This window comes from Lithobates pipiens, unplaced genomic scaffold, assembly GCF_037356315.1.
Source record: "Lithobates pipiens isolate NorthernLeopardFrog02 unplaced genomic scaffold, aLitPip1_a1.2 Scaffold_18, whole genome shotgun sequence".
NCBI classification, from domain to species: domain Eukaryota; kingdom Metazoa; phylum Chordata; class Amphibia; order Anura; family Ranidae; genus Lithobates; species Lithobates pipiens.
Window position 1 is genome coordinate 601,544,108 of NW_027507758.1, and position 23,015 is coordinate 601,567,122.

Below are 23,015 nucleotides of genomic sequence, written 5' to 3' on the forward strand. Positions count from 1 at the left end.
ATGGTGGGGACCCCCTCATAATGGGCACAGCAGGTGTATAGACCCAGGAACTCAGTGTAGGGACAGTGGGAACCCCTCATAATGGGCACAGCAGGTGTACAGACCCAGGAACTCAGCACAGGGATGATGGGAACCCTTCATAATGTGCACACCAGGAGTACAGACCCTGGAATTCAGCACAGGGATAGTGGGAACCCCTCATATTGGGCACAGCAGGTGTTCAGACCTGTACCTCAGCGTTGGGATGGTGGGAGACCCTCATAATGGGCACAGCAGGTGTACAGACCCAGGAACTCAGCACAGGGATGGTGGGGGACCCTCATAATGGGCACAGCAGGTGTTCAGACCCTTACCTCAGCATAGGGATGGCAGGAGAGCCTCATAATGGGCACAACAGGTGTATAGACCCAGGAACTCAGCATAGGGATGGAGGGAACCCTTCATAATGGGCACAGCAGTTGTACAGACCCAGGAACTTAGCACATGGACTGTGGGAGCCCATGATAATGGGCACAGCAGGGGTTCAGACCTGTTACCTCAGCTCAGGGATGGTGGGAACCCCTCATAATGGGCACAGCAGGTGTACAGACCCAGGAACGCAGCACAGGGATGATGGGAACCCATCATAATGGGTACAACATGTGTTCAGACCAGGTACCTCAGCTCAGGGATGGTGGGAGCCCCTCATAATGGGCACAGTAGTTGTACAGACCTGGGAACTCAGCACAGGGATGGTGGAAACCCCTCATAATGGCCTCACCAGGCATACTGGCCCAGGAAATCAGCACAGGGATGGTGGGAACACCTCATAATGGGCACAGCAGGTGTACAGACCCAGGAGCTCAGCACAGGGATGGTGGGAACCCCTAAAATGGGCACAGCGGATGTACAGACCTGGAAACTCAGCACAGGGATGGTGGGATCCCCTTTTAATGGGCACAGCAGGTGTACAGACCCAGGAGCTCAGCTCAGGGATGGTGGGAACCCCTCATAGTGGCCACACCAGGTGTACAGGCCCAGGAAACCAGCACAAGGATGGAGGCAACCCCTCATAATGAGCACAGCAGGTATACAGCCCCAGTTACTTAGTGCAGGGATGGTGGGAACCCCTCATAATGGGCACAGCAGGTGTACAGACCCAGGGACCCAGCACAGGGATAATGGGAACCCCTCATAATGTTCACACCAGGAGTACAGACCCTGAAATTCAGCACAGGGATGGAACAATTTTGATTCATGTTTCAGCACAGGGATGGTGGGAGCCACTCATAATGGGCACACTAGGAGTTCAGACCCAGGAGCTCAGCATAGGGATGGTGGGAGCTCCTCATAATGGGCATAGCAGGTGTACAGACCCAGGAACTCAGTGTAGGGATAGTGGGAACCCCTTATAATGGGCACAGTAGGTTTACAGACCCAGGAATTCAGCACATTGACGATGAGTTCCCCTCATAATGGGCCCAGCAGGTGTATAGACCCAGGAACTCAGCACAGGGATGGTAGAAACCCCTCATAATGGGCACACCAGGAGTACAGACCCAGGAACTCAGCATAGGGATGGTGATAAACCCTCATAATGGGACCAGCAGGTGTACAGACACTGGATTTCAGCGCAGGGATGGTGGGGACCCCTCAGAATGGGCACAGCAGATGTACTGACCCAGGAACTCAGCACAGGGATGGTGGGAACCCCTCATAATCAGCACAGTAGTTGTACAGAGCTGGGAACTCAGCACAGGGATGATGGGAATCCCTCATAATGGCCTCACCAGCATACAGGCCCAGGAAATCCACAAAGGGATGGTGGGAGCACCTCATAATGGGCATGGCAGGTGTACAGACCCAGGAGCTCAGCACAGGCATGGTGGAAGCCCCTATAATTGGCACAGTGGGTGTACAGACCCAGAAACTCATCACAGAGATGGTGGGAGACCCTTTTAATGGGCACAGTAGTTGTACAGACCTGGGAACTCAGCACAGGGATGGTGGGAACCCCTCATAATAGCCTCACAGGGCATACTGGCCCAGGAAATCAGTACAGGGATGGTGGGAACACCTCATAATGGGCACAGCAGGTGTACAGACCCAGGAACTCAGCACAGGGATGGTGCGAACCCCTTATAATGGGTACAGTAGGTGTACAGACCCAGAAACTCAGCATATTGACAGTGGAAGCTCCTCATAATGGGCAAACCAGGAGTACAGACCCAGGTACTCAGCATAGGGATGGTGAGAACCCCTCATAATGGGACCAACAGGTGTACAACCCCTGGAATTCAGCGCAGGGATGGTGGGAGCCCCTCATAATAGGCACAGCAGGTGTACAGACCCTGGAATTCAGCACAGGGATGGTGGGAACACTCATAATGGGTACAGCAGGTGTTCAGACCTGGTACCTCAGCTCAGGGATGGTGGGGACCCCTCATAATGGGCACAGCAGGTGTACAGACCCAGGAACTCAGAATAGGGATGTGAGAACCCCTCATAATGGGACCAACAGGTGTACAACCCCTGGAATTCAGGGCAGGGATGTGGGAGCCCCTCATAATGGGCACAGCAGGTGTACAGACCCTGAAATTCAGCACAGGGATGGTGGGGACCCCTCATAATAGGCAAAGCAGGTGTTCAGACCCAGGAACTCAGCATAGGGATGGTGAGTACCCCTCATAATGGGACCAACAGGTGTACAAGCCCTGGAATTCAGTGCAGGGATGGTGGGAGCCCCTCATAATGGGCACACCGGGAGTACAGACTCATGAACTCAGCATAGGGATGGTGATAACCCCTCATAATGGGACCAACAGGTGTACAGACCCTGTAATTCAGCACAGAGATGGTGGAAACCCATCATAATGGGCACAGCAGGTGTTCAGACTTGGTACCTCAGCTCAGGGATGGTGGGAACCACTCTTAATGGGAACAGCAGGTGTACAGACCTGGAAACTCCGCACAGGGATGATGGAAACTCCTCATAATGGACATAGAAGGTATACAGACCCAGGAACGTAGCACAGGAATGGTGGGGACCCCTCATAATGGGAACAGCAGGTGTACAGATCCAGGAACCCAGCACAGGGATAGTGGGCACCCCTCATAATGGGCACAGTAGGTGTACAGTAGAGATGAGCTCAGGCGTGTTCGCATGGAACACGTGCAGAGCCCGTCAGGAAATCGGTGCAGCGCTGCGCTAATCACAGGCAGTGAGACATTGCCCCGATGTGTGGCTGCAGAGATCGGGCAATGTCTCATTGTCTGTGATTAGCGCAGCGCTGCACCGATTTCCTGGCGGGCTCTGCACGTGTTCCATGCGAACACGCCTGAGATCATCCCTAGTGTACAGACCCAGGAACTTAGCACTGGAATGGTGGGAACCTCCAATAGTATCCCTGAAAGATAGAAGAGACTGTCACAATCAAAACCTAAATTAAACGATTATCACAAAGGAGTTTTTCATGAATCGATTCCAAAATACTATGAAAATGATGAAACGTGCAAAAGATCAGGGCGACAATCGTCTCAGGGATCACGCTCATGCGTCTGAGCATCACTTGTGAAGTTTGGCTGCTCGTCTTATATCAGATAAATACGACGTCAGCATGGAAAACAAACGCACTCGCATTCTGTACAAGCCAAACGCTGGGCCCGATGGAACAGGTGTGTGTACAAACAAGGGCCCAGGTGCTCTCTATGCTGCAAGATGCCAGCACCTGCACTGGAGGACATGACAACAGTGACACCTGCAGGCCAAATCTAGCTAAACAGAAAAGGAAAGGCTATGTAAGCCCTAACAATGGATGTCTCTTCTTTGCTACCTTTGGTAAATATACAATTGAAATAATTTTATTCAATGGTTTTAATAATGTCAAACATCACTAGTTGATCCTGCCAGAAATCTTGTCAGCTGATAACTCCCACTACAGAGTTGGCAAAGCGATAATGAAATCTCGAGTTATAAGCCCTCTTTGTGTGGACTACAGAACACCTCCCCCTATGTAATGGAGATGAGGAGGTTTCTGAAGTCCTGTCCTAGGGTGACAACGTTTCCCCTCTATAGGTACCTGTCACTGATTATTACTGTCACAAGGGATGTTTACATTCATTATAGACCCCCGATCCCTCCATAAAGAGTACCTCTTACTGCCTACTACTGTCACAAGGGATGTTTACATTCACTATAGACCCCCGATCCCTCCATAAAGAGGACCTGTCATTGACTATTACTGTCACAAGGGATGTTTACATTCATTATAGACCCCCGATCCCTCCATAAAGTGTTCAAGTGTTTAGCTCTTCCAGGGGTTAGTATACTAAGCCCTTCCTAGGGCGTTTGTTTTAACCTATGGCAGGGCTCCTTTCCTTACCAATAGGCTATAAAAAGTTTTGGCGCAATGGTGTGGGCGTACCCCTGATGACGTCAGACCTTTGACGAAACGATCGTCGGGTAGCCACGCTCACACCCATTGCGCATATGCGAACGCAATACAAACTCATGCTGAGGAGTTTTTTTATTTTTGTTTATTTTTGCTAGCATTTCTGTTTATAAACGGCACTTGTACATTTTTCCTGTGACTCGGTGGAGTAGTTTTATGTGCGCTTGAGCATTCGGCTCTAATAAATTTTTGTTGAAACCATATCACACGATTTGGCGCATTTTTGTTTTTTTATGGTGACACTTCGTTTGAAGGCCCGCTGAGAGCAGTCGTGCGAATCTGAAGGTTGCGAGACATCCGAAAGATCGGAATAATCTCCGGCATCTGGGTATCTGGATGTCTATGGGACCTGAGATCGAATTTGCACAGTTTGACCTCCCCTAATAGGGGGGTCACTGGGGATCTGGTAAGCCTCCATCTAATAGAGGTGTTTAGAGGTGACGGGTCCACGTGGTCAAATACAATTTGATTGAAGAAACAAGTTTCAGTTATTACTATACATACACTGGACATTTCACATATTTTTTGTATTGATTCATATATGGACACTTGAATTTATATTTCACATATTTTTTGTATTCATTTATATATGGACACTTGAATTTATATTTTTTGATTCATCTTTAATAGTTTTTGTGTATTCGTTTTCACAGTTTTTTTTGGCATTCTTTTTTTGCACTTTTTCAATGTTCACAGTAATATTTATTGGTGAAGCGCTGCACTTTTTTCTTTTATATTTTTTTGTGCCTAGTATCTCGGTTATGGTGTTCAGCTGCTGATTTCTTTATTGTTTTTTACTAAGAGCAGATTTTTTCAATTTTTTCCTCCATAAAGAGTACCTGTCACTGCCTATTACTGTCACAAGGGATGTTTACATTCATTATAGACCCCCGATCCCTCCATAAAGAGTACCTCTCACTGCTTATTACTGGCACAAGGGATGTTTACATTCATTATAGACCCCCGATCCCTCCATAAAGAGTACCTGTCACTGACTATTACTGTCACAAGGGATGTTTACATTCATTATAGACCACAGATCCTTCCATAAAGAGTACCTGTCACTGACTATTACTGTCACAAGGGATGTTTACATTCATTATAGACCCCCGATCCCTCCATAAAGAGTACCTGTCATTGACTATTACTGTCACAAGGGATGTTTACATTCATTATAGACCCCCGATCCCTCCATAAAGAGTACCTGTCACTGACTATTACTGTCACAAGGGATGTTTACATTCATTATAGACCACAGATCCTTCCATAAAGAGTACCTGTCACTGACTATTACTGTCACAAGGGATGTTTACATTCATTATAGACCCCCGATCCCTCCATAAAGAGTACCTGTCACTGACTATTACTGTCACAAGGGATGTTTATATTCCTTGTGACAGCAATAACAGTGATAAAAAAGTGTAACTTTTTTTTTTTTTTAATGTACAGAATATTGGCACACAATATCGGCTATCGGCCTGAGAGATGGCTGAAATATCTGTATCTTATTGGCACCAGAAAATACGATATTGGTCGATCCGTAGAATGAACCCTTACCATTACAGCAGCGGACATGACGTCCATCTTTTGCGGTATAACAAATTGGAAATACGCTCACCCTAGTAATAGACCGAATCCACTTATCAGCTGTGAAAGTTTCCCAACACCAGCGGCTGTCCGCTCACTGACGACTGAACTCCAGCAGTGACAACATTACCACTTTTCATAACAAGATAACTTGTCTGGCGTCAATAATACCAATGGCCCAATGCATCCTCAGGTACCTTCATGGTCTCTGAAGACGCACTCACTGGTTGGGGGCGAACGCCAAGTGGTACCCACATTTAGGGCCCTGCACATTCAGGGACCATCGTCTGGAACGCAGTTCTATGGTACCCAATCGGTACAGTGTTCGGCTCCGTTCAGCCTGCCTTAGCCCTTGTTCATACTAATGCCCACTGTGCGAGTTCAGGGACATGCACCTGCATCCACATGGATGTCAGATCGGCGGCAACCGCTGAAATTACATGAACAGGACTGCCTACATGGGCAAACGCGGACCTCGCATGGGTGTATGCTTTAGTACGCTCTGTGCGAAAGAGGCCATGTACTTATGACAGGCTGCCTGCAGGGGGGGCTGGACGGTGAATCTGCTTCTCCTAGGCATGCCAAAGGCTCATTGAGATGGACGTTGAGACCCATCCTTTGCGCTGAACCACTGTTTTCTGCATCCACACAGGCAGCCTATACAAGCGGACACAGCAGCTGCACGGCCACATGTCAGAATTTGACATGCAGGCAGGAGCAGGTGCATGGGTCTGAATGCATACTGTCTACGTTCAAATGTGTGACCTGTGTCTGTGCATCTGCATGCGCTTGTATTGGCTGCCTGCATGCAGCTCCAAGGTGGATGCAGTGGTCAATCAACACTGCACAACGATCTGCTCCAGGTGTAAGGAAGGTATAGAGCAGCCTCGGCCGCAGTTCTTCCCGATGGCCACACTTCCAACGTGTTTCGCCCAGATCACCAGGGCTAAGTCATAGCGGTCCAAGATGGATGCGGGTGCAGAAAACAGCTGCTCAGCATGCAGGAGTGGTGCTAACACCCGTCTGAACGAGTCATAAAATGCCAGAAGGGATGCGCTGCTCCTAGATGGCCCCAAGTGAAACGGCCTTAAAGCTGGAGTTCCGTCATTTTTTTTTTTTTTTTAAAGTCAGCAGCTACAAATACTGCAGCTGCTGACTTTTAAAATAAGGACACTTACCTGCCTAGCGCGCCCGCGATGTCGGCACCCGAAGCCAATTTCTCGATTGGCTCTTGGGTGCTGCCGCCGCCATCTTGGGTATGGGAATCACTTCCCGGCTCCCTACTGCGCATGCGCGAGTTGCGATGCGCAATAAGGATGGTCCCCGCTGTCTCTGGGATCCGTGTGTTTCCCAGCAGACAGCGGGGGACCCGCAGAAAGTGGCGTAAATATCTGCAGATTCTGCGGATATCTATGCCGGAAGTGGGTGCAAATACCTGTACTATACAGGTATCTGCACCCCCCTCCCCCCTGAAAGGTGGCAATTGTGGCGCCGGAGGGGGGGAGGGTTCCAATGAGCAGAAGTTCCACTTTAGGGTGGAGCTCCGCTTTAAAGTGGGAATTTCATTTCAAGGCTGCATGAAAGCATTTCCATCATGTTACAATATATGCATACCTCCCAACTTTCTGAGATGGGAATGAGGGACACCTATCTGCCAAAGTATGCAGGCATAGGACACACCCCCTGCCACGCTCCCTTAAGACCCCTTTCACACCAGGGCGTTTTGCAGGCGCTATAGCGTTAGAAATAGCGCCTGCAAAACGCCCTAAAGAAGCTGCACCATTGTGTGTAGTGTGAAAGCCCTGAGGGCTTTCACACTACAGCGGTGCGCTGGTAGGACGTCAGAAAAAAGTCCTGCCAGCAGCTTCTTTGGAGCGGTGAAGGAGCGGTGTGTTTACCGCTCCTCCACCGCTGCTGCCCATTGAAATCAATGGGGCAGCGCTGTAATGCCGCCGGCAAAACGCCGCTATTACGGCATATTGCCGGCGGTTTTAACCCTTTCGCGGCCGCTAGCGGGGGGTAAAAGCGCCCTGCTAGCGGCCGAAATGCGCCGCAAATCCGGCGGTAAAACGCCGCTAAAAATAGCGGTGTTTTACCGCCGACGCAAGGTGCGGTGTGGTGTGAAAGGGGTCTTAAGGAGAATTGTACAAAAAAAAAAAAACAAGATTGGTTAAACACACAGGTGCTTTTTTTTACCACTAGTATTCCTTTATATTGGCTTTTGGAATTTACAAATGCAGCAATTTAGAAATCAGATGAAATATTTAGCGCTGGGAAACACTTTTTGATAGATAAAAAGTAGATTTTATATACATCTATATGGATCAGATCAAAATGAGGGACAGAGGGACATCTCTCCAAATTAGGGACAGTTGGGAGCTATGTATATGGCAAAAAAAAAAAAAAAAACTCACACCAGCCTACATAAATTATGCTCCATATAGCGCCTGTGCAGTGGCGATGTGATGCATTGCTACAAGTTATTGCATTGTTTACAACTTTTTTTTACTTTATTGAAATGTTACAATATGGCATTTTATTCAACGCTATGCTCTACAGCTTTACAAGCCACGTGCACCCATGCAGAATTTTTATAGAATACAGCTCAGCACATCGTTATTGTGTGATCAGAGCGCACAAAAAACAGTTCTTCTGTTGAGCCTGAGTTAATTGAACCCCAAAGGCTCCTTTCATACTTTGCGATTTGGAATTGCTGTGATTCTGCCCATGATTCCAAATCGCATAGAAATCATAGAACGATGCACACGTTTGGTAGGGTTGCCACCTTTTCTTCAAGTCAAACCTGGTAATATATTTTTTTTATAGTATAAATTATACATATGTTTTGCTATTAAATAGCATTTCTAATCATATGAAGGTAATAACAAGAGTCCTCCTTTTACATCTGAACTCGCAGAGTTCTCTTTCACTGTAAGGGAGGACTCTGCGGACTCTGATGTAAGGCAGAACTTTTCGGACTCTGATGTAAGGCAGAACTCTGGGGACTGTGATGTAAGGGAGAACTCTGGGGACTCTAGCATAAGGGATGCTCTGGGAACCCTAATTTAAGGGGCGAACACTGAGAACTCTGATGTACGGAATAGACTCTGATGTAAGGGGAAACACTGTGGCCTCTGGTATAAAGGAGAAATCTGATGTAAGGGGTGCTCTGAGAACCCTGATTTACCTTAGTGTGCTCACTCACAGGCAGGAGAGAGAAGGGGAAGACTTCAGTCACAGAGAGGGATGGATGGTGAGCTCACTCACCCCTTGGCAGTCAGCCCCTCTCATCCAGATGTATCTGAGGCTGCTGGATTCAAATTTCCGGCCCCAACTTTCCTTTTCTGAGGCACAGTGCCTGGGATTGGAGTGTGAGCAGACACAGAGGGGTGGGGGGGAGAGGCGCAGATCGCACCCTCTCTCCATTCCCATCTGTGTGTGTGTTTAGGGGGAGGTTGTTAGTGCTGGCTTTGGGCAGTATGAAAAAGAATGTAACAGACACTCTCAGCTTAGAAGCCATAGTCCAGTCTAGATAATGTGTCCGGGTTTCAAGCAGTCTGAAACCCGGACGCATGATTCCAAAACCAAACCCACCTGAACCGGGTGAATCCTGGACAGGTGGAAACCCTAACATTTGGGTGCCTTTATCCTTCAATGGCACCCCAAAAGTGATGCGATTCAGCCTCAACTGTCTCACGACAGGATCACGCGGCAAATCAAGCCTCCAAGGCCCTGGCCCAATTTTCGTGAGCATCTCTGCTACGCGATTTTAACGGTGCAGTTTTTACGCGATTCTGCATGTCACATAGGGCAGCCTATTTGCTTGAATGGACTTCTGTATGTGCGTTTGTCTCTCGAAGAGAAGCTTCTGCCTCTTATTGGGTGACAAGCTTTGTGCGATTTGTAAAGGTACAGTTTGCCACGATTGCCACGCGATACTTTTGCACGACAATCACGGCAGAATCTCACCACATGTAGGGTGGCATTGAATGATAATGGCACCCTAATGTACACGCATGTTGTCCTGCGATTATCCGCCATTAGTGTGTTGTGGACCTGAAGGGTGAAGGGTGGGAGGCTTTGTATCATGCCAGCAGTGACTCATTGTCATTTCTCTTGCACTGTTTGTACAGTCTGGTGGCTCCGGAGGGCCGTAGAAGTCCTCATCCGTTACGCCACGTGCTAGAATTTCCTAGAACAGGAGAACGTCTCGCTCTAACCATGGCTGTCATGTTTATTTTTTCCAGGAGAGACTCCTCCTCTCCATCCTGCCCAAGCACATCGCTGACGAGATGCTCAACGACATGAAGAAGGACCAGAAGCAGAAGGAGCTGCAGCAGTTCAACACTATGTACATGTACCGCCATGAAAACGTCAGGTATACCACAGCTAGGCCTCACTCAGGCTGTCGGGCCTAGTCCGTATACAGGGGACATAAGAATGTATAGTAATTCATAGCTACCAATTAGATCCCACACTCAGGCTGCGGAGCCTAGTCAGTATACAGGAGCTATGAGAGTGTGCAGTAACCCATAGCAACCAATCATATACCACACTCAGGCTGTCGGGCCTAGTCAGCATACAGGAGATATGAGAGTGTGCATTAACCCATAGCAACCAATCAGATCCCACACTCAGGCTGCGGGGCCTAGTCAGTATACAGGAGACATGAGAGTGTGCCATAACCCATAGCAACCAATCAGATCCCACACTCAGGCTGCGGGGCCCAGTCAGTATACAGGAAACATGAGAGTGTGCAGCAATTCATAGCAACCAATCAGATCCCACACTCAAGCTGCTGGGCCTAGTCAGTATACAGGAGACATGAGAGTGTGCAGTAACCCATAGCAACCAATCAGATCCCACACTCAGTTTGTCGGGCCTAGTCAGTATAAAGGAGATATGAGAGTGTGCAGTAACCCATAGCAACCAATCAGATCAGACACTCAGGCTGCTGAGCCTAGTCCGTATACAGGAGACATGAGAGTGTGCAGTAATTCATAGCAACCAATCAGATGCCACACTCAAGCTGCTGGGCCTAGTCCGTATACAGGAGACATGAGGGTGTGCAGTAACCCATAGCAACCAATCATATACCACACTCAGGCTGTCGGGCATAGTCAGCATACAGGAGATATGAGAGTGTGCAGTAACCCATAGCAACTAATCAGATCCCACACTCAAGCTGTCGGGCCTAGTCAGTATACAGGAGACATGAGAGTGTGCCATAACCCATAGCAACCAATCAGATCCCACACTCAGGCTGCGGGGCCCAGTCAGTATACAGGAAACATGAGAGTGTGCAGCAATTCATAGCAACCAATCAGATCCCACACTCAAGCTGCTGGGCCTAGTCAGTATACAGGAGACATGAGAGTGTGCAGTAACCCATAGCAACCAATCAGATCCCACACTCAGGCTGCGGGGCCCAGTCAGTATACAGGAAACATGAGAGTGTACAGCAATTCATAGCAACCAATCAGATCCCACACTCAAGCTGCTGGGCCTAGTCAGTATACAGGAGACATGAGAGTGTGCAGTAACCCATAGCAACCAATCAGATGCCACACTCAAGCTGCTGGGCCTAGTCCGTATACAGGAGACATGAGGGTGTGCAGAAACCCATAGCAACCAATCATATACCACACTCAGGCTGTCGGGCCTAGTCAGCATACAGGAGATATGAGAGTGTGCAGTAACCCATAGCAACCATTCAGATCCCACACTCAGGCTGTCGGGCCTAGTCAGCATACAGGAGATATGAGAGTGTGCAGTAACTCATAGCAACCAATCAGATCCCACACTCAGGCTGTGGGGCCTAGTCAGTATACAGGAGACATGAGAGTGTGCCATAACCCATAGCAACCAATCAGATCCCACACTCAGGCTGCGGGGCCCAGTCAGTATACAGGAAACATGAGAGTGTACAGCAATTCATAGCAACCAATCAGATCCCACACTCAAGCTGCTGGGCCTAGTCAGTATACAGGAGACATGAGAGTGTGCAGTAACCCATAGCAACCAATCAGATCCCACACTCAGGTTGTCGGGCCTAGTCAGTATAAAGGAGATATGAGAGTGTGCAGTAACCCATAGCAACCAATCAGATCCCACACTCAGGTTGTCGGGCCTAGTCAGTATAAAGGAGATATGAGAGTGTGCAGTAACCCATAGCAACCAATCAGATCAGACACTCAGGCTGCTGAGCCTAGTCCGTATACAGGAGACATGAGAGTGTGCAGTAATTCATAGCAACCAATCAGATCCCACACTCAAGCCGCTGGGCCTAGTCTGTATACAGGAGACATGAGGGTGTGCAGTAACCCATAGCAACCAATCAGATCCCACACTCAGGTTTTCGGCCTAGTCAGTATAAAGGAGATATGAGAGTGTGCAGTAACCCATAGCAACCAATCAGATCCCACACTCAGGCTGCTGGGCCTAGTCCGTATACAGGGAACATGAGAGTGTGCAGTAATTCATAGCAACCAATCAGATGCCACACTCAAGCTGCTGGGCCTAGTCCGTATACAGGAGACATGAGAGTGTGCAGTAACCCATAGCAACCAATCAGATCGCACACTCAGGCTGTCGGACCTAGTCAGTATACAGTAGACATGAGAGTGTGCGGTAACCCATAGTAACCAGTCAGATCCATTGTTGATGGGCCCAGTCAGTGAAAAGGAAACGTAAGGGGGAAAGTAACTCAAAGCAACAAATCAGATCTCTCACTGAAGCCATCAGGCCCAGTCAGTATACAGGATACACAAGGGCTTGCAGTAGCCCATAACAACCAATCAGATCACTTGTGCAGGTGGTCAGGCTTAGTTAGTATACAGGATACATGAGGGTGTACAGTCACACAGCAACCAATCAGATCCCTCACTGAAGCCGTCAGGCCTAGTTAGTATACAGTATACACAAGCGTGTGCAGTAACCCATAGCAACCAATCAGATCCCTTAATGCAGGCTGTCAGGCTTAGTTGGTATACAGGAAACACGAGAGTGTACAGGAAACCATAGCAACCAATCAGATCTGTCACTGAGACCACCAGGCCTAGCCAGTATACAGGAGACATAAGGGCATGCTGTAACCCATAGCAACCAATCAAGTCTCTCATGCAGACTGTATGGCCTAGTCAGTATACAGCAGAAATGCAAATGTATAATAACCCATGGCAACCAATCAGATCCCATACACTGGTTGTGGGGCCTAGTCAGTAAACAGGAGATATGAGTGTATAGTAGCACATAGCAACCAATCAGATCCCACATGCAGGCTGTCATTCCTAATCAGTAAATAGGAAGTTGTGAAAGAGACAGTAACTCATGGCAACCAATCAGATCCCTAACTCAGGCTATCAGGCCTAGCCAGGATACATGGGGGAGTTCAGTAACCCATAGCAACCAATCAGACTGCTAACTGAGGCTGTCAGGCCTACTCAGTATATAGGATACATGAGGGAGTGCAGTAACCCATAGCAACCACTTAAATCCCTCACTCAGACTGTGGGGCCTAGTCCGTATACAGGAGATGTGAGAGTTTGCAGTAACCTATAGCAACCAATCAGACCCGTTACCGAGGAGGTGACATATTTCCTCCTCACCACCTCTCAAATATTGCTTTTCAGGGGAGTGGCGAGCTGTGCTGCTAGCATCAACCTAACCCAATACAATTAAATATGGCTAAAATGCCTAAGGCTAGGTTCACACTATTGCGATGCGGGAACGCCGCGAATCCGCGGCGTTTTCCCGCATCGCATACCTCCCGCCGGCAGTTCACACTGCCCTATGCGGACGGCTGGGGGTGTCAATGTTATGTTAATGACACCCCCAGATCCGTCGGCATATCGCAGTGCGATCTGCCGACTCGCACAGGAATCGGATCGCATGGTGTGAACCCCCATGCGATCCGATTCCGTTGCGGACCCAAAAAAGGGTCCTGTGCGAGTTTGCTGCGGGACAGCTGCGAGTTCAGCCATACTATCTGTATGGCTGAACTCGCAGTGCTACGGAGATCGGATGTGATTTGCTGTGCGAATCACATCCGGATCTCCCCCCGCAGCAGTGTGAACCCAGCCTTAATGAGATTAAGGCTGGGTTCACACTGCTGCGGGGGGAGATCCGGATGTGATTCGCACAGCAAATCACATCCGATCTCCGTAGCACTGCGAGTTCAGCCATACAGATAGTATGGCTGAACTCGCAGCTGTCCCGCAGCAAACTCGCACAGGACCCTTTTTTGGGTCCGCAACGGAATCGGATCGCATGGGGGTTCACACCATGCGATCCGATTCCTGTGCGAGTCGGCAGATCGCACTGCGATATGCCGACGGATCTGGGGGTGTCATTAACATAACATTGACACCCCCAGCCGTCCGCATAGGGCAGTGTGAACTGCCGGCGGGAGGTATGCGATGCGGGAAAACGCCGCGGATTCGCGGCGTTCCCGCATCGCAATAGTGTGAACCTAGCCTAAGGGGTTTATTTCTAAAAGAAAAACTCACTGTGCTAATGCCACAGCTGTTGTAAATAGCCCTCATAACGTGTGTATATTCATTTCCTATCATCATCAGCTCCATCTAGTGGCCATAATGCAGTATTTTCCCGATTGAGGTGTTTCAGAAAAATATCACATCACGACCACTAGGTGGAGCTGGCCATAATGGGAAATAAACTTTGCAGACACAAATCATGGGGAATTACAGAAGACTGGGCCAGAGCTTTTAGCCGTTAGCCCAAACAGAGCCAATGAGGTTTCCCTTTACAAATTCCCGGGGACAGCAGGAGCAAAGGGAAAAAAATACAGCAGGCCCTGCAGCCTTCATCAACATCAGTTAATGTCAATTCTGTTGGGCAACCCATATTTATTGTCTGTGCCTTCTATGTTTTCACCAATCAGAGATAACCCCTGTCCTTATCTCTGCCCGCAGCATACTCTTTGCAGACATCGTGGGCTTCACTCAGCTGTCCTCATACTGCAGCGCCCAGGAGCTGGTTAAACTGTTAAATGAGCTTTTTGCCCGCTTTGACAAGCTTGCAGCGGTAAGTGAACGCGCAGTCCATGTAGCATTACTTGCTTCTAAATAAGTGACATAATCTTTGCAGCCAAGGGAAATGCTTCATAGCAAAGGAAAGGAAAAAAATTTGGTTTGCTAGCGCTGGTATGTTATAAATCTGGTGTAAAGTACCCTGTACTTTACACACCTGACCCCTGCATTAGCCACTCGTGACCCTACAATCTATAAAATACACACCTGACCCCTGCACTATGTATTTTGCCCAACCCTGACCCCTGCACTATGTACGTTACCCAACCCTGACCCCTGCACTAGGTACGTTACCCAACCCTGACCCCTGCACTATGTACATTACCCAACCCTGACCCCTGCACTATGTACGTTACCCAACCCTGACCCCTGCACTATGTACGTTACCCAACCCTGACCCCTGCACTATGTACGTTAACCAACCCTGACCCCCGCACTATGTACGTTACCCAACCCTGACCCCTGCACTATGTACGCTACCCAACCCTGACCCCTGCACTAGGTACGTTACCCAACCCTGACCCCTGCACTATGTACGTTACCCAACCCTGACCCCTGCACTATGTACGTTACCCAACCCTGACCCCTGCACTATGTACGTTACCCAACCCTGACCCCTGCACTATGTACGTTACCCAACCCTGACCCCCGCACTATGTACGTTAACCAACCCTGACCCCCGCACTATGTACGTTACCCAACCCTGACCCCCGCACTATGTACGTTACCCAACCCTGACCCCCGCACTATGTACGTTACCCAACCCTGACCCCCGCACTATGTACGTTACCCAACCCTGACCCCTGCACTATGTACGTTACCCAACCCTGACCCCCGCACTATTTACGTTACCCAACCCTGACCCCCGCACTATGTACAGACTATGTATGTACACATTGACCCCCCCGATGTCCCCTTCAACTGTGGGACTTAAGTCTTATATTGTAGGTACTACTGTGTATATAAAGAACTCCATCCCAACCTAATCAGGCCTTTGCATTGGCATTGCTATCCCATAAGGTAGCTTTTCCATTACTTCAGCCAGAAAGGTTTCTGGAGTTGTCAGAATTGCCTGGTAGGAAGCCTCAGTTGATGTCAATTAAAGACAAGCTAGTTTTACGTCCAAGGACCTCCTTTTTACCCAAACTGGTCTCTGCTTTTCACCCTAACGAGAATATCGTGTGGCCTTGCCAGTGCCAGGACCGATGCATCCCAAGGATGCCTGGATGTATTGAGGGCCATTACGTTTTACCGTTAGGGCCACTGCTTCTTTTGGAGAGATGGATCTCTCCGGCTTCCATATCCACTACTTCTAATGGAATTGGTCAGGTTAATGTACAGACCAGACCATATTCACCTGACCTGCCTCCCATTTCCAGGGCCACAGGCAGATCTGGTCATTTCCCATCTGTGGTTGGATTCTCTCGTGCAGCAGTCAGACGTACCCAGTGATATTCTCACACTTACTAGAACAGCAATATCAGGTGGTCTTGTTTTATCTTGTAGAAATATCACCAGTTGAGGATTAAGATCCTAGGTGACTGTTATTACTGCATCTGTGGCCTCCCTGATTACAGAGAAGATCACGCCTACTGCTCCATCATGATGGGTCTGGCCATGGTAGATGCCATATCGTAAGTACTGTAACATTTTATACATTTTAAATCTTATAAAACAAAAGTGTAATATATGGCAGCTTACCAGTGTTTAGATGAGATGCTTGTATTTGCTTCCCTTTTCATTTTCACCTTGTGATCCTGCCAGTAACACATTTCCTGTCCTTGGGTGACAACGCTTACCCAATGTACTGTATCCATGGAGGAGCGGTGTTGTCACTATTGGACAGAAAGTGTGTAAGCCCTTGTACACACCACAAAATCCGTCGGATTTTTTCCAACGGATTTTGTCCGAAACTGGTGTTGCATACACGCGGTCGGACAAAGTTGTCGGAAAATCCTAACGTGATGATGTTCGTTCGTTCTGACGGGACCACGTTCAGGCTAGTAGCCAATAGCTTTGCTCTCGTACTTTGATCTGAGCATGCGTGGCACTTTGTCTGATCGGAATTCTCTACAAACTATCAGACAAAGTCCGATCGGATCATGTTGTCGGAAAATTTTATATCCAGCTCTCAAACTTTGTTGGTCGGACATTCCAACGGAAAAAGTTCGATAGAGCCCACACACGGTCGGATTATCCGACAACACGGTCTGATCGCAATATTTCTGTCGGAATGTCCGACCGTGTGTACAAGGGCTTAGGACTACAGAACACAGACTTCTCTCCTCATCGTCGTAAAATGGGAGGGGGAGTTCTGTAGTCCACGGAAATACCTGGGAACTATGCTAACCGATATCTATCTTCCATGCATTTTGCATTTTCTGTACTATCAGCTTTCTATATTTCTGACAGAATCAGCAGATGTTAAGTATGTATGTTAAGGCTGCTTTCACACTGGGGCGGGAGCGGCGTCGGCGGTAAAGCGCCGCTATTTTTAGCGGCGCTTTACCGTTGTTTTAGCGGCGGTCTGCAGGCGCTAGCGGGGTGGTTTTAACCCCCGCTAGCGGCCGAAAAAGGGTTAAACCCGCCGGGCGCTTTGCCGGCGGTATTGCCGCGGTGTCCCATTGATTTCAATGGGTAGGAGCGGTGAATACACCTTCACCGCTCCAAAGATGCGGCTAGCAGGACTTTTTTCACCGTCCTGCCAGCGCATCGCTCCAGTGTGAAAGCCCTCCGGCTTTCACACTGGAGGGAAAGGGGCCGGTTTTTTTCAGGCGCTACACAGGCGCTATTTTTAGCGCTGTAACGCCTGAATACCGCCCCAGTGTGAAAGCAGCCTAACTGTTTTGCAAATAAACATTTCAAAAGTGACAAAGGACTTCCAGATCACTATGGGTTAGCTCAGTACGGCCTAAGGGTCACATCTGTCCCGCAAAAAGGTTTTATCTGGTCTGTAGCATCTGTCCATGTGAATACCCTGGCTGGCAGTGATCTGTGTATCATAATTTGGAGTTTGGCACATCCACTGCCAGCCAGCCAGCCATGACCCTTTGCCAGTCCCCCTGATGGGCACTCCTGGGTGTAAGGGGGCACGCTAATGGGCACTCTTGGATGTAAGGGGGCACTCTAATGGGCACTCTTGGATGTAAGGGGGCACTCTAATGGGCACTCTTGGATGTAAGGGGGCACTCTAATGGGCACTCTTGGATGTAAGGGGGCACTCTAATGGGCACTCCTGGATTTAAGGGGGCACTCTAATGAGCACTTCTGGATGTAAGAGGGCACTCCTGGGTGTAAGGGAGGACTCTGATGGGCATTCCTGAATGTAAGGGAAGATACGGATGGGAGCTCCTTGGTTTAATAGAGGTCTCTGATGGGCACTCCTGGTTGTAATGGATGACTCTGATGGGCACTTCTGAATGTAAGGGAGGATGCTGATGGGCACACCTGGATGTAAGGGGAGATTCTGATGGGCACTCCTGGATGTAAGGGGAATCTTATGGGCACTCCAGGATGTAAGGGAGGATGCTGATGGGCAAGCCTGGATGTAAGGTGGGGGCTCTGATAAGGATTCCTGAATGTTAGGGGGACTCTGATGGGCACTCCTGGATGTAAGGGGGGACTCTGATGGGCACTCCTGGATGTAAAGGGGGACTCTGATGGGCACTCCTGGATGTAAGGAAGAGTTCTGATTCTGATGTAAGAAAGGATTCTGATGGACACACCTGGATCTAAAAGGGGGCTCTGATTGGCACTCTGCTATGTAAGGGGGGACTCTGATGGGCAGTCCTGTATATAAAGGGGGACTTTAATGGGCACTCCTGGATCTAAGAGGGGGCTCTGATGGGCAAACCTGGATGTATGGAGGCTCTGATGGGCACTCCAGCATGTAAGGGAGGATTCTGATGGGCACTCCAGGATGTAAGGGAGGATGCTGATGGGCAAGCCTGGATGTAAGGTGGGGTCTCTGATAGGAATTCCTGAATGTAAGGGGGACTCTGATGGGCATTCCTGGAAGTAAGGGGGACACCAATGGGCACACCTGGATGTAAATGGGGACCCAAGTTAGTCTGATGGTCACTCCTAGATGAAATGGCAACTCTATTGGTTAAAAGGAACTCCTGGATGTAAAGGGGGGGTCTCTTTATAAAACTGAATTTTTTCTTACTGTAAATATTTGTAAAAACCAAAATGTGGCCCTTGTACTTACAAGTTTAGAAATAATCGGGTTAGTCGAAAAGACAGCAGAGCAGCTTGCTTTGCATCTCCATCTGTCTGATTGAAACTACCAAATGAGCCATTGTATAAGGGAGCCATTTCTCTGACTCATTGGAGTTCTGTAAACAAAGGGCGGATGATGTGAAAAAGAAAACCTAAGCCCCATCCATTTATTGGAGTACATAATATTAATATTGTAATATTTCCTATTTACTTGTAAGAAAAATAAATGTAAAGTGGAATTTCAGGCAGATATAAAAGTTATAAATTATACAGTTCTGTAGTCATTACTACAGCCTACCTCCAGGGGAAGACTTACTGATAGGGGGAGAGAGCAGAGTGACAGAGAGATTAGTCCATCACTGTTCTTCTCCTTTCACTGTCCATTCATGGGCTGGAGGAGGGACAAGACCTGTAAGTGTTACTGAACTGTGGTAGAGAACACTCAGGTCAGACAGTTATTAAAAATAAAACATTGAATGCAGTTTGAATAGTGTTTGGCCAGCTTAAGACTTTCTTTGTCTATCAGATACGTCAGAGAGAAGACCAAAACAGATGTAGACATGCGTGTTGGTGTGCACACGGGCACCGTCATTGGAGGGGTCCTGGGCCAGAAGCGTTGGCAGTACGATGTGTGGTCCACAGATGTCACCCTGGCTAATAAGATGGAGGCCGGCGGCATTCCTGGGTAAGTAGAACATCTGCCATCTGTTATTCAGTATATGTATTATGTATATCTAGGTGAATCCTATAGTTTGGTTGCTCCTGCTGATGTATCTCCATCTTGAATTCCCACAGCCGCGTGCATATCTCACAGAGCACCTTCGACTGCCTGAAGGGGGAGTTTGAAGTGGAGCCGGGGGAAGGGGGCACAAGGTGTGACTACCTGAGAGAAAAGGGTATTGTCACTTACCTGGTCATCGTACCAAAGCAGCCAGTCAATAAGAATGGCATCAATGGAGTGGTGAGTATGAAGGACATTATCAGGGGCACCCACCAGCCTTCGTGTGGTAGGTGTTGCCTAAAATCAGTGGAGGAACTCAGGCATGCAGCTGCTTTATTGTATGTTTTTATACTTGCTGTACAAAGACCCCCTGCACTGAAACTTTGCCTTAAAGCAGAGTTCCACCCAAAAGTGGAACTTGCGCTCATCTGATCCCCCCCCCCCCGGTGGCACGATTGGCACAATTGGCACCTTTTGGGGGGGGGGGCAGGATACCTGGCTTGGCTCCAGTAGGAGAGAGGAGCAGGCCTAGCACATGCGCAGTAGGGTTCCTGGCGTGAAGCCGAAAGGCTACACTGCCGGGTACCCTTACCCGCAATGGCAGTGGCAGCACCCGACAGCTGATGGAAACATCAGCTGCTGACATCGCTGGACTCCAGGATAGGTAGGAGCCGGTTCACACAGGGGCACCCCGACTTGCAGCACGACTGCCTCAGGCGACCTGCACGCGGCTTCAGCGGCGGCTTGCAAAATGACTTCTGTATAGAAGTCAATGCAAGTAGCCTGAAGTCGCCCCAAAAGTAGTACAGGAACCTTTTTCTAAGTCGGAGTGACTTGAGTCGCTCCTATTAGAACAGTTCCATAGTACAGTATGGGACGTGACTTGTCGTCCCTGTGTGAACCGGCTCTCAGTGTCCTATTGTTAAAAGCCAGCAGCTGCAATATGTGTGGCTGCTGGTTTTTAATTTTTAATTTTTTTTGGACGGACCTCCGTTTTAATGAATAAAAGTGTAGGACAAACCTGATTGTTTCTGGGTGTCCCTGTCCCATGCATGGTGTATTGCTGCCAATACCGGTTGAGCCTGCCCTCTTTACCTCTTGGTGGAGGATGCGGGTGTAGCGGTACCCCCCGTAGGGGCTTCTAAGCGTTGTGTCCCAACTATCACCCTGCCCGGCCAGGCTCGGCATTCACTTCCTAGACACTCCAAGACAATGAACAGTCCGTTGCTTTGTTTTTGTTATTTTTATTGAGGGAATTTAACTTGGATGGGGTGTAGGAAATATGGGATGCCCAGTGAAATAATATCAAAGTTGCTAGGGGCAACTATGTACACTCTTTGTACACTTCTCCAGACTCCTCCAGCACAATTCTTCACTTCCTATCTTGTGGTTCCAGGAACAGCTTGCACGTGGTGGTTAAGCCTGACACTGGCTCAACCAGGCCTTAGCAATAGCCTTTTGCAGGCAGGGACCGCGGGCCCCTATAATTTAGCAAAAATATAGGTAGTCTCTTTAGTGCTAGCTGTCCTACTGGTGAACTACTGCTCCCAGTCAGTCCTCTTTGGGCCTTGCCAGCCCTCCAGCTGCCCGACTTCACTGCCCATGGCGTTGCAATCCTCACTACTGGCTCCACACCCAGCTCTGACTGTTTCCTCTCAGTCCTCTCTGGCATGCCTCTCCAGTCCTCCTGACTGCACATGTCACTCCCCAGCCCTCCTGGCTGCAACCAGTGGTTCCGTCCTGAAGACTTGCCCGGCAGTACTAGCTCCTCCTGTCCTCTCTGACACCTCTTGTGCCTTCTGTCCAGATCCTTCATGCTTTCTTGAAGGGCTCTGTCCTGCACCCAAGTCCCATGCCCAAGGTCTCAGGAATTCCCACAACCACATGCAGAAGGTCAAGGAAGAAAGAAGGAGGTGACAGTGGAGTGATGCTGTCTGTGAGTCACAGCTGTTGCTCTGAGCCACTCCCAGCCCACACAGGTCAAAACAAACAGGCATAGCTTCCAGCTAGACCTGCCTAAATTTGCCTGTACTACAAAAATCCTAACTTCTAGCACCTACCTAGGTAGGGGGTGCTACATGTGCAATACCTTGCACTGGATTCTGGCTGCATGTGTGGATGGGCCCATATAGGTGTCCTTTCCGATATGTGCTGTCAGTGAATTAAATGGAACCCTATTGGTGTGTGGCCCTTTTTTTGATTGCAGTGTCAGACAAGCATTTGTTTTATTCATTTTATGCTATGGACTTGCTGTACAATGACCTCCTGCACTGAAACTTTATCTGTTTGCTGCCTTAATGAATAAAAGTGTAGGACAAACCTGATTGTTTCTGGGTGTCCCTGTCTCATGCATGGTTTATTGCTGCCAATACCATTTGAGCCTTCCCCCTTTACCACTTGGTGGAGGATGCGGGCAATACCTTGGACTAGATTCTGGTTGTACGTGTGGTACCTCACATGCATAGGTGTGGATGCGCCCTTATAGGTACTCTTTCCTTTTCACATTGTACTTCAGGTCATAGGTGAGAACCCGTCCATTTAATACTGCCCCCCATTATAGTACTCTTTAATTTTTCCTTTTGTGTTGCGTTTTTACCCTGGATTGGTTTTATTTTGCAATGTCAAAATAGACGAGACCAACATCACATAATAATTGGATATACAGTAACATATCTTTCCATAATGTTTGGATTTGCAGTAACATTTCTCTCCATTTGTGTCTTTATTTTTCCCTTATTTAGAAGCTGTCCCTGACATCATCACATGGAAATTCACCACAGCTGATCAACACCAAAGAATGTAACGGAAGTATCCACACCACGTGTACTACACCTGATGAGAATGAGGAGCTGGACACCAGAGTGAGTGCCGTCTATAGCTACTAAGCACAAACCCATAGAGCACACAGCAACTGAGACTTGTGTCACAAGCACAAAGGGATTTTGTTTAGTCTTTGAACTTATATGATTACAATAGGGTTGCACCAATACCGTTTTTTTATCGCCG

At 48.6% G+C, this 23,015-nt stretch overlaps 1 protein-coding gene across 1 annotated transcript in view; it reads left to right on the forward strand.

Annotated features, from left to right (window-relative positions):
* Positions 1-23,015, forward strand: part of ADCY3 (adenylate cyclase 3) — a 202,797-nt gene that overhangs the window by 131,295 nt on the left and 48,487 nt on the right. The window contains exons 3-8 of the mRNA XM_077489243.1: positions 10,265-10,395; positions 14,951-15,062; positions 16,574-16,701; positions 19,815-19,973; positions 20,084-20,249; positions 22,751-22,870. Coding sequence (XP_077345369.1) covers positions 10,265-10,395; positions 14,951-15,062; positions 16,574-16,701; positions 19,815-19,973; positions 20,084-20,249; positions 22,751-22,870 — 816 coding nt within the window. The remainder of the gene's footprint in view (positions 1-10,264; positions 10,396-14,950; positions 15,063-16,573; positions 16,702-19,814; positions 19,974-20,083; positions 20,250-22,750; positions 22,871-23,015) is intronic.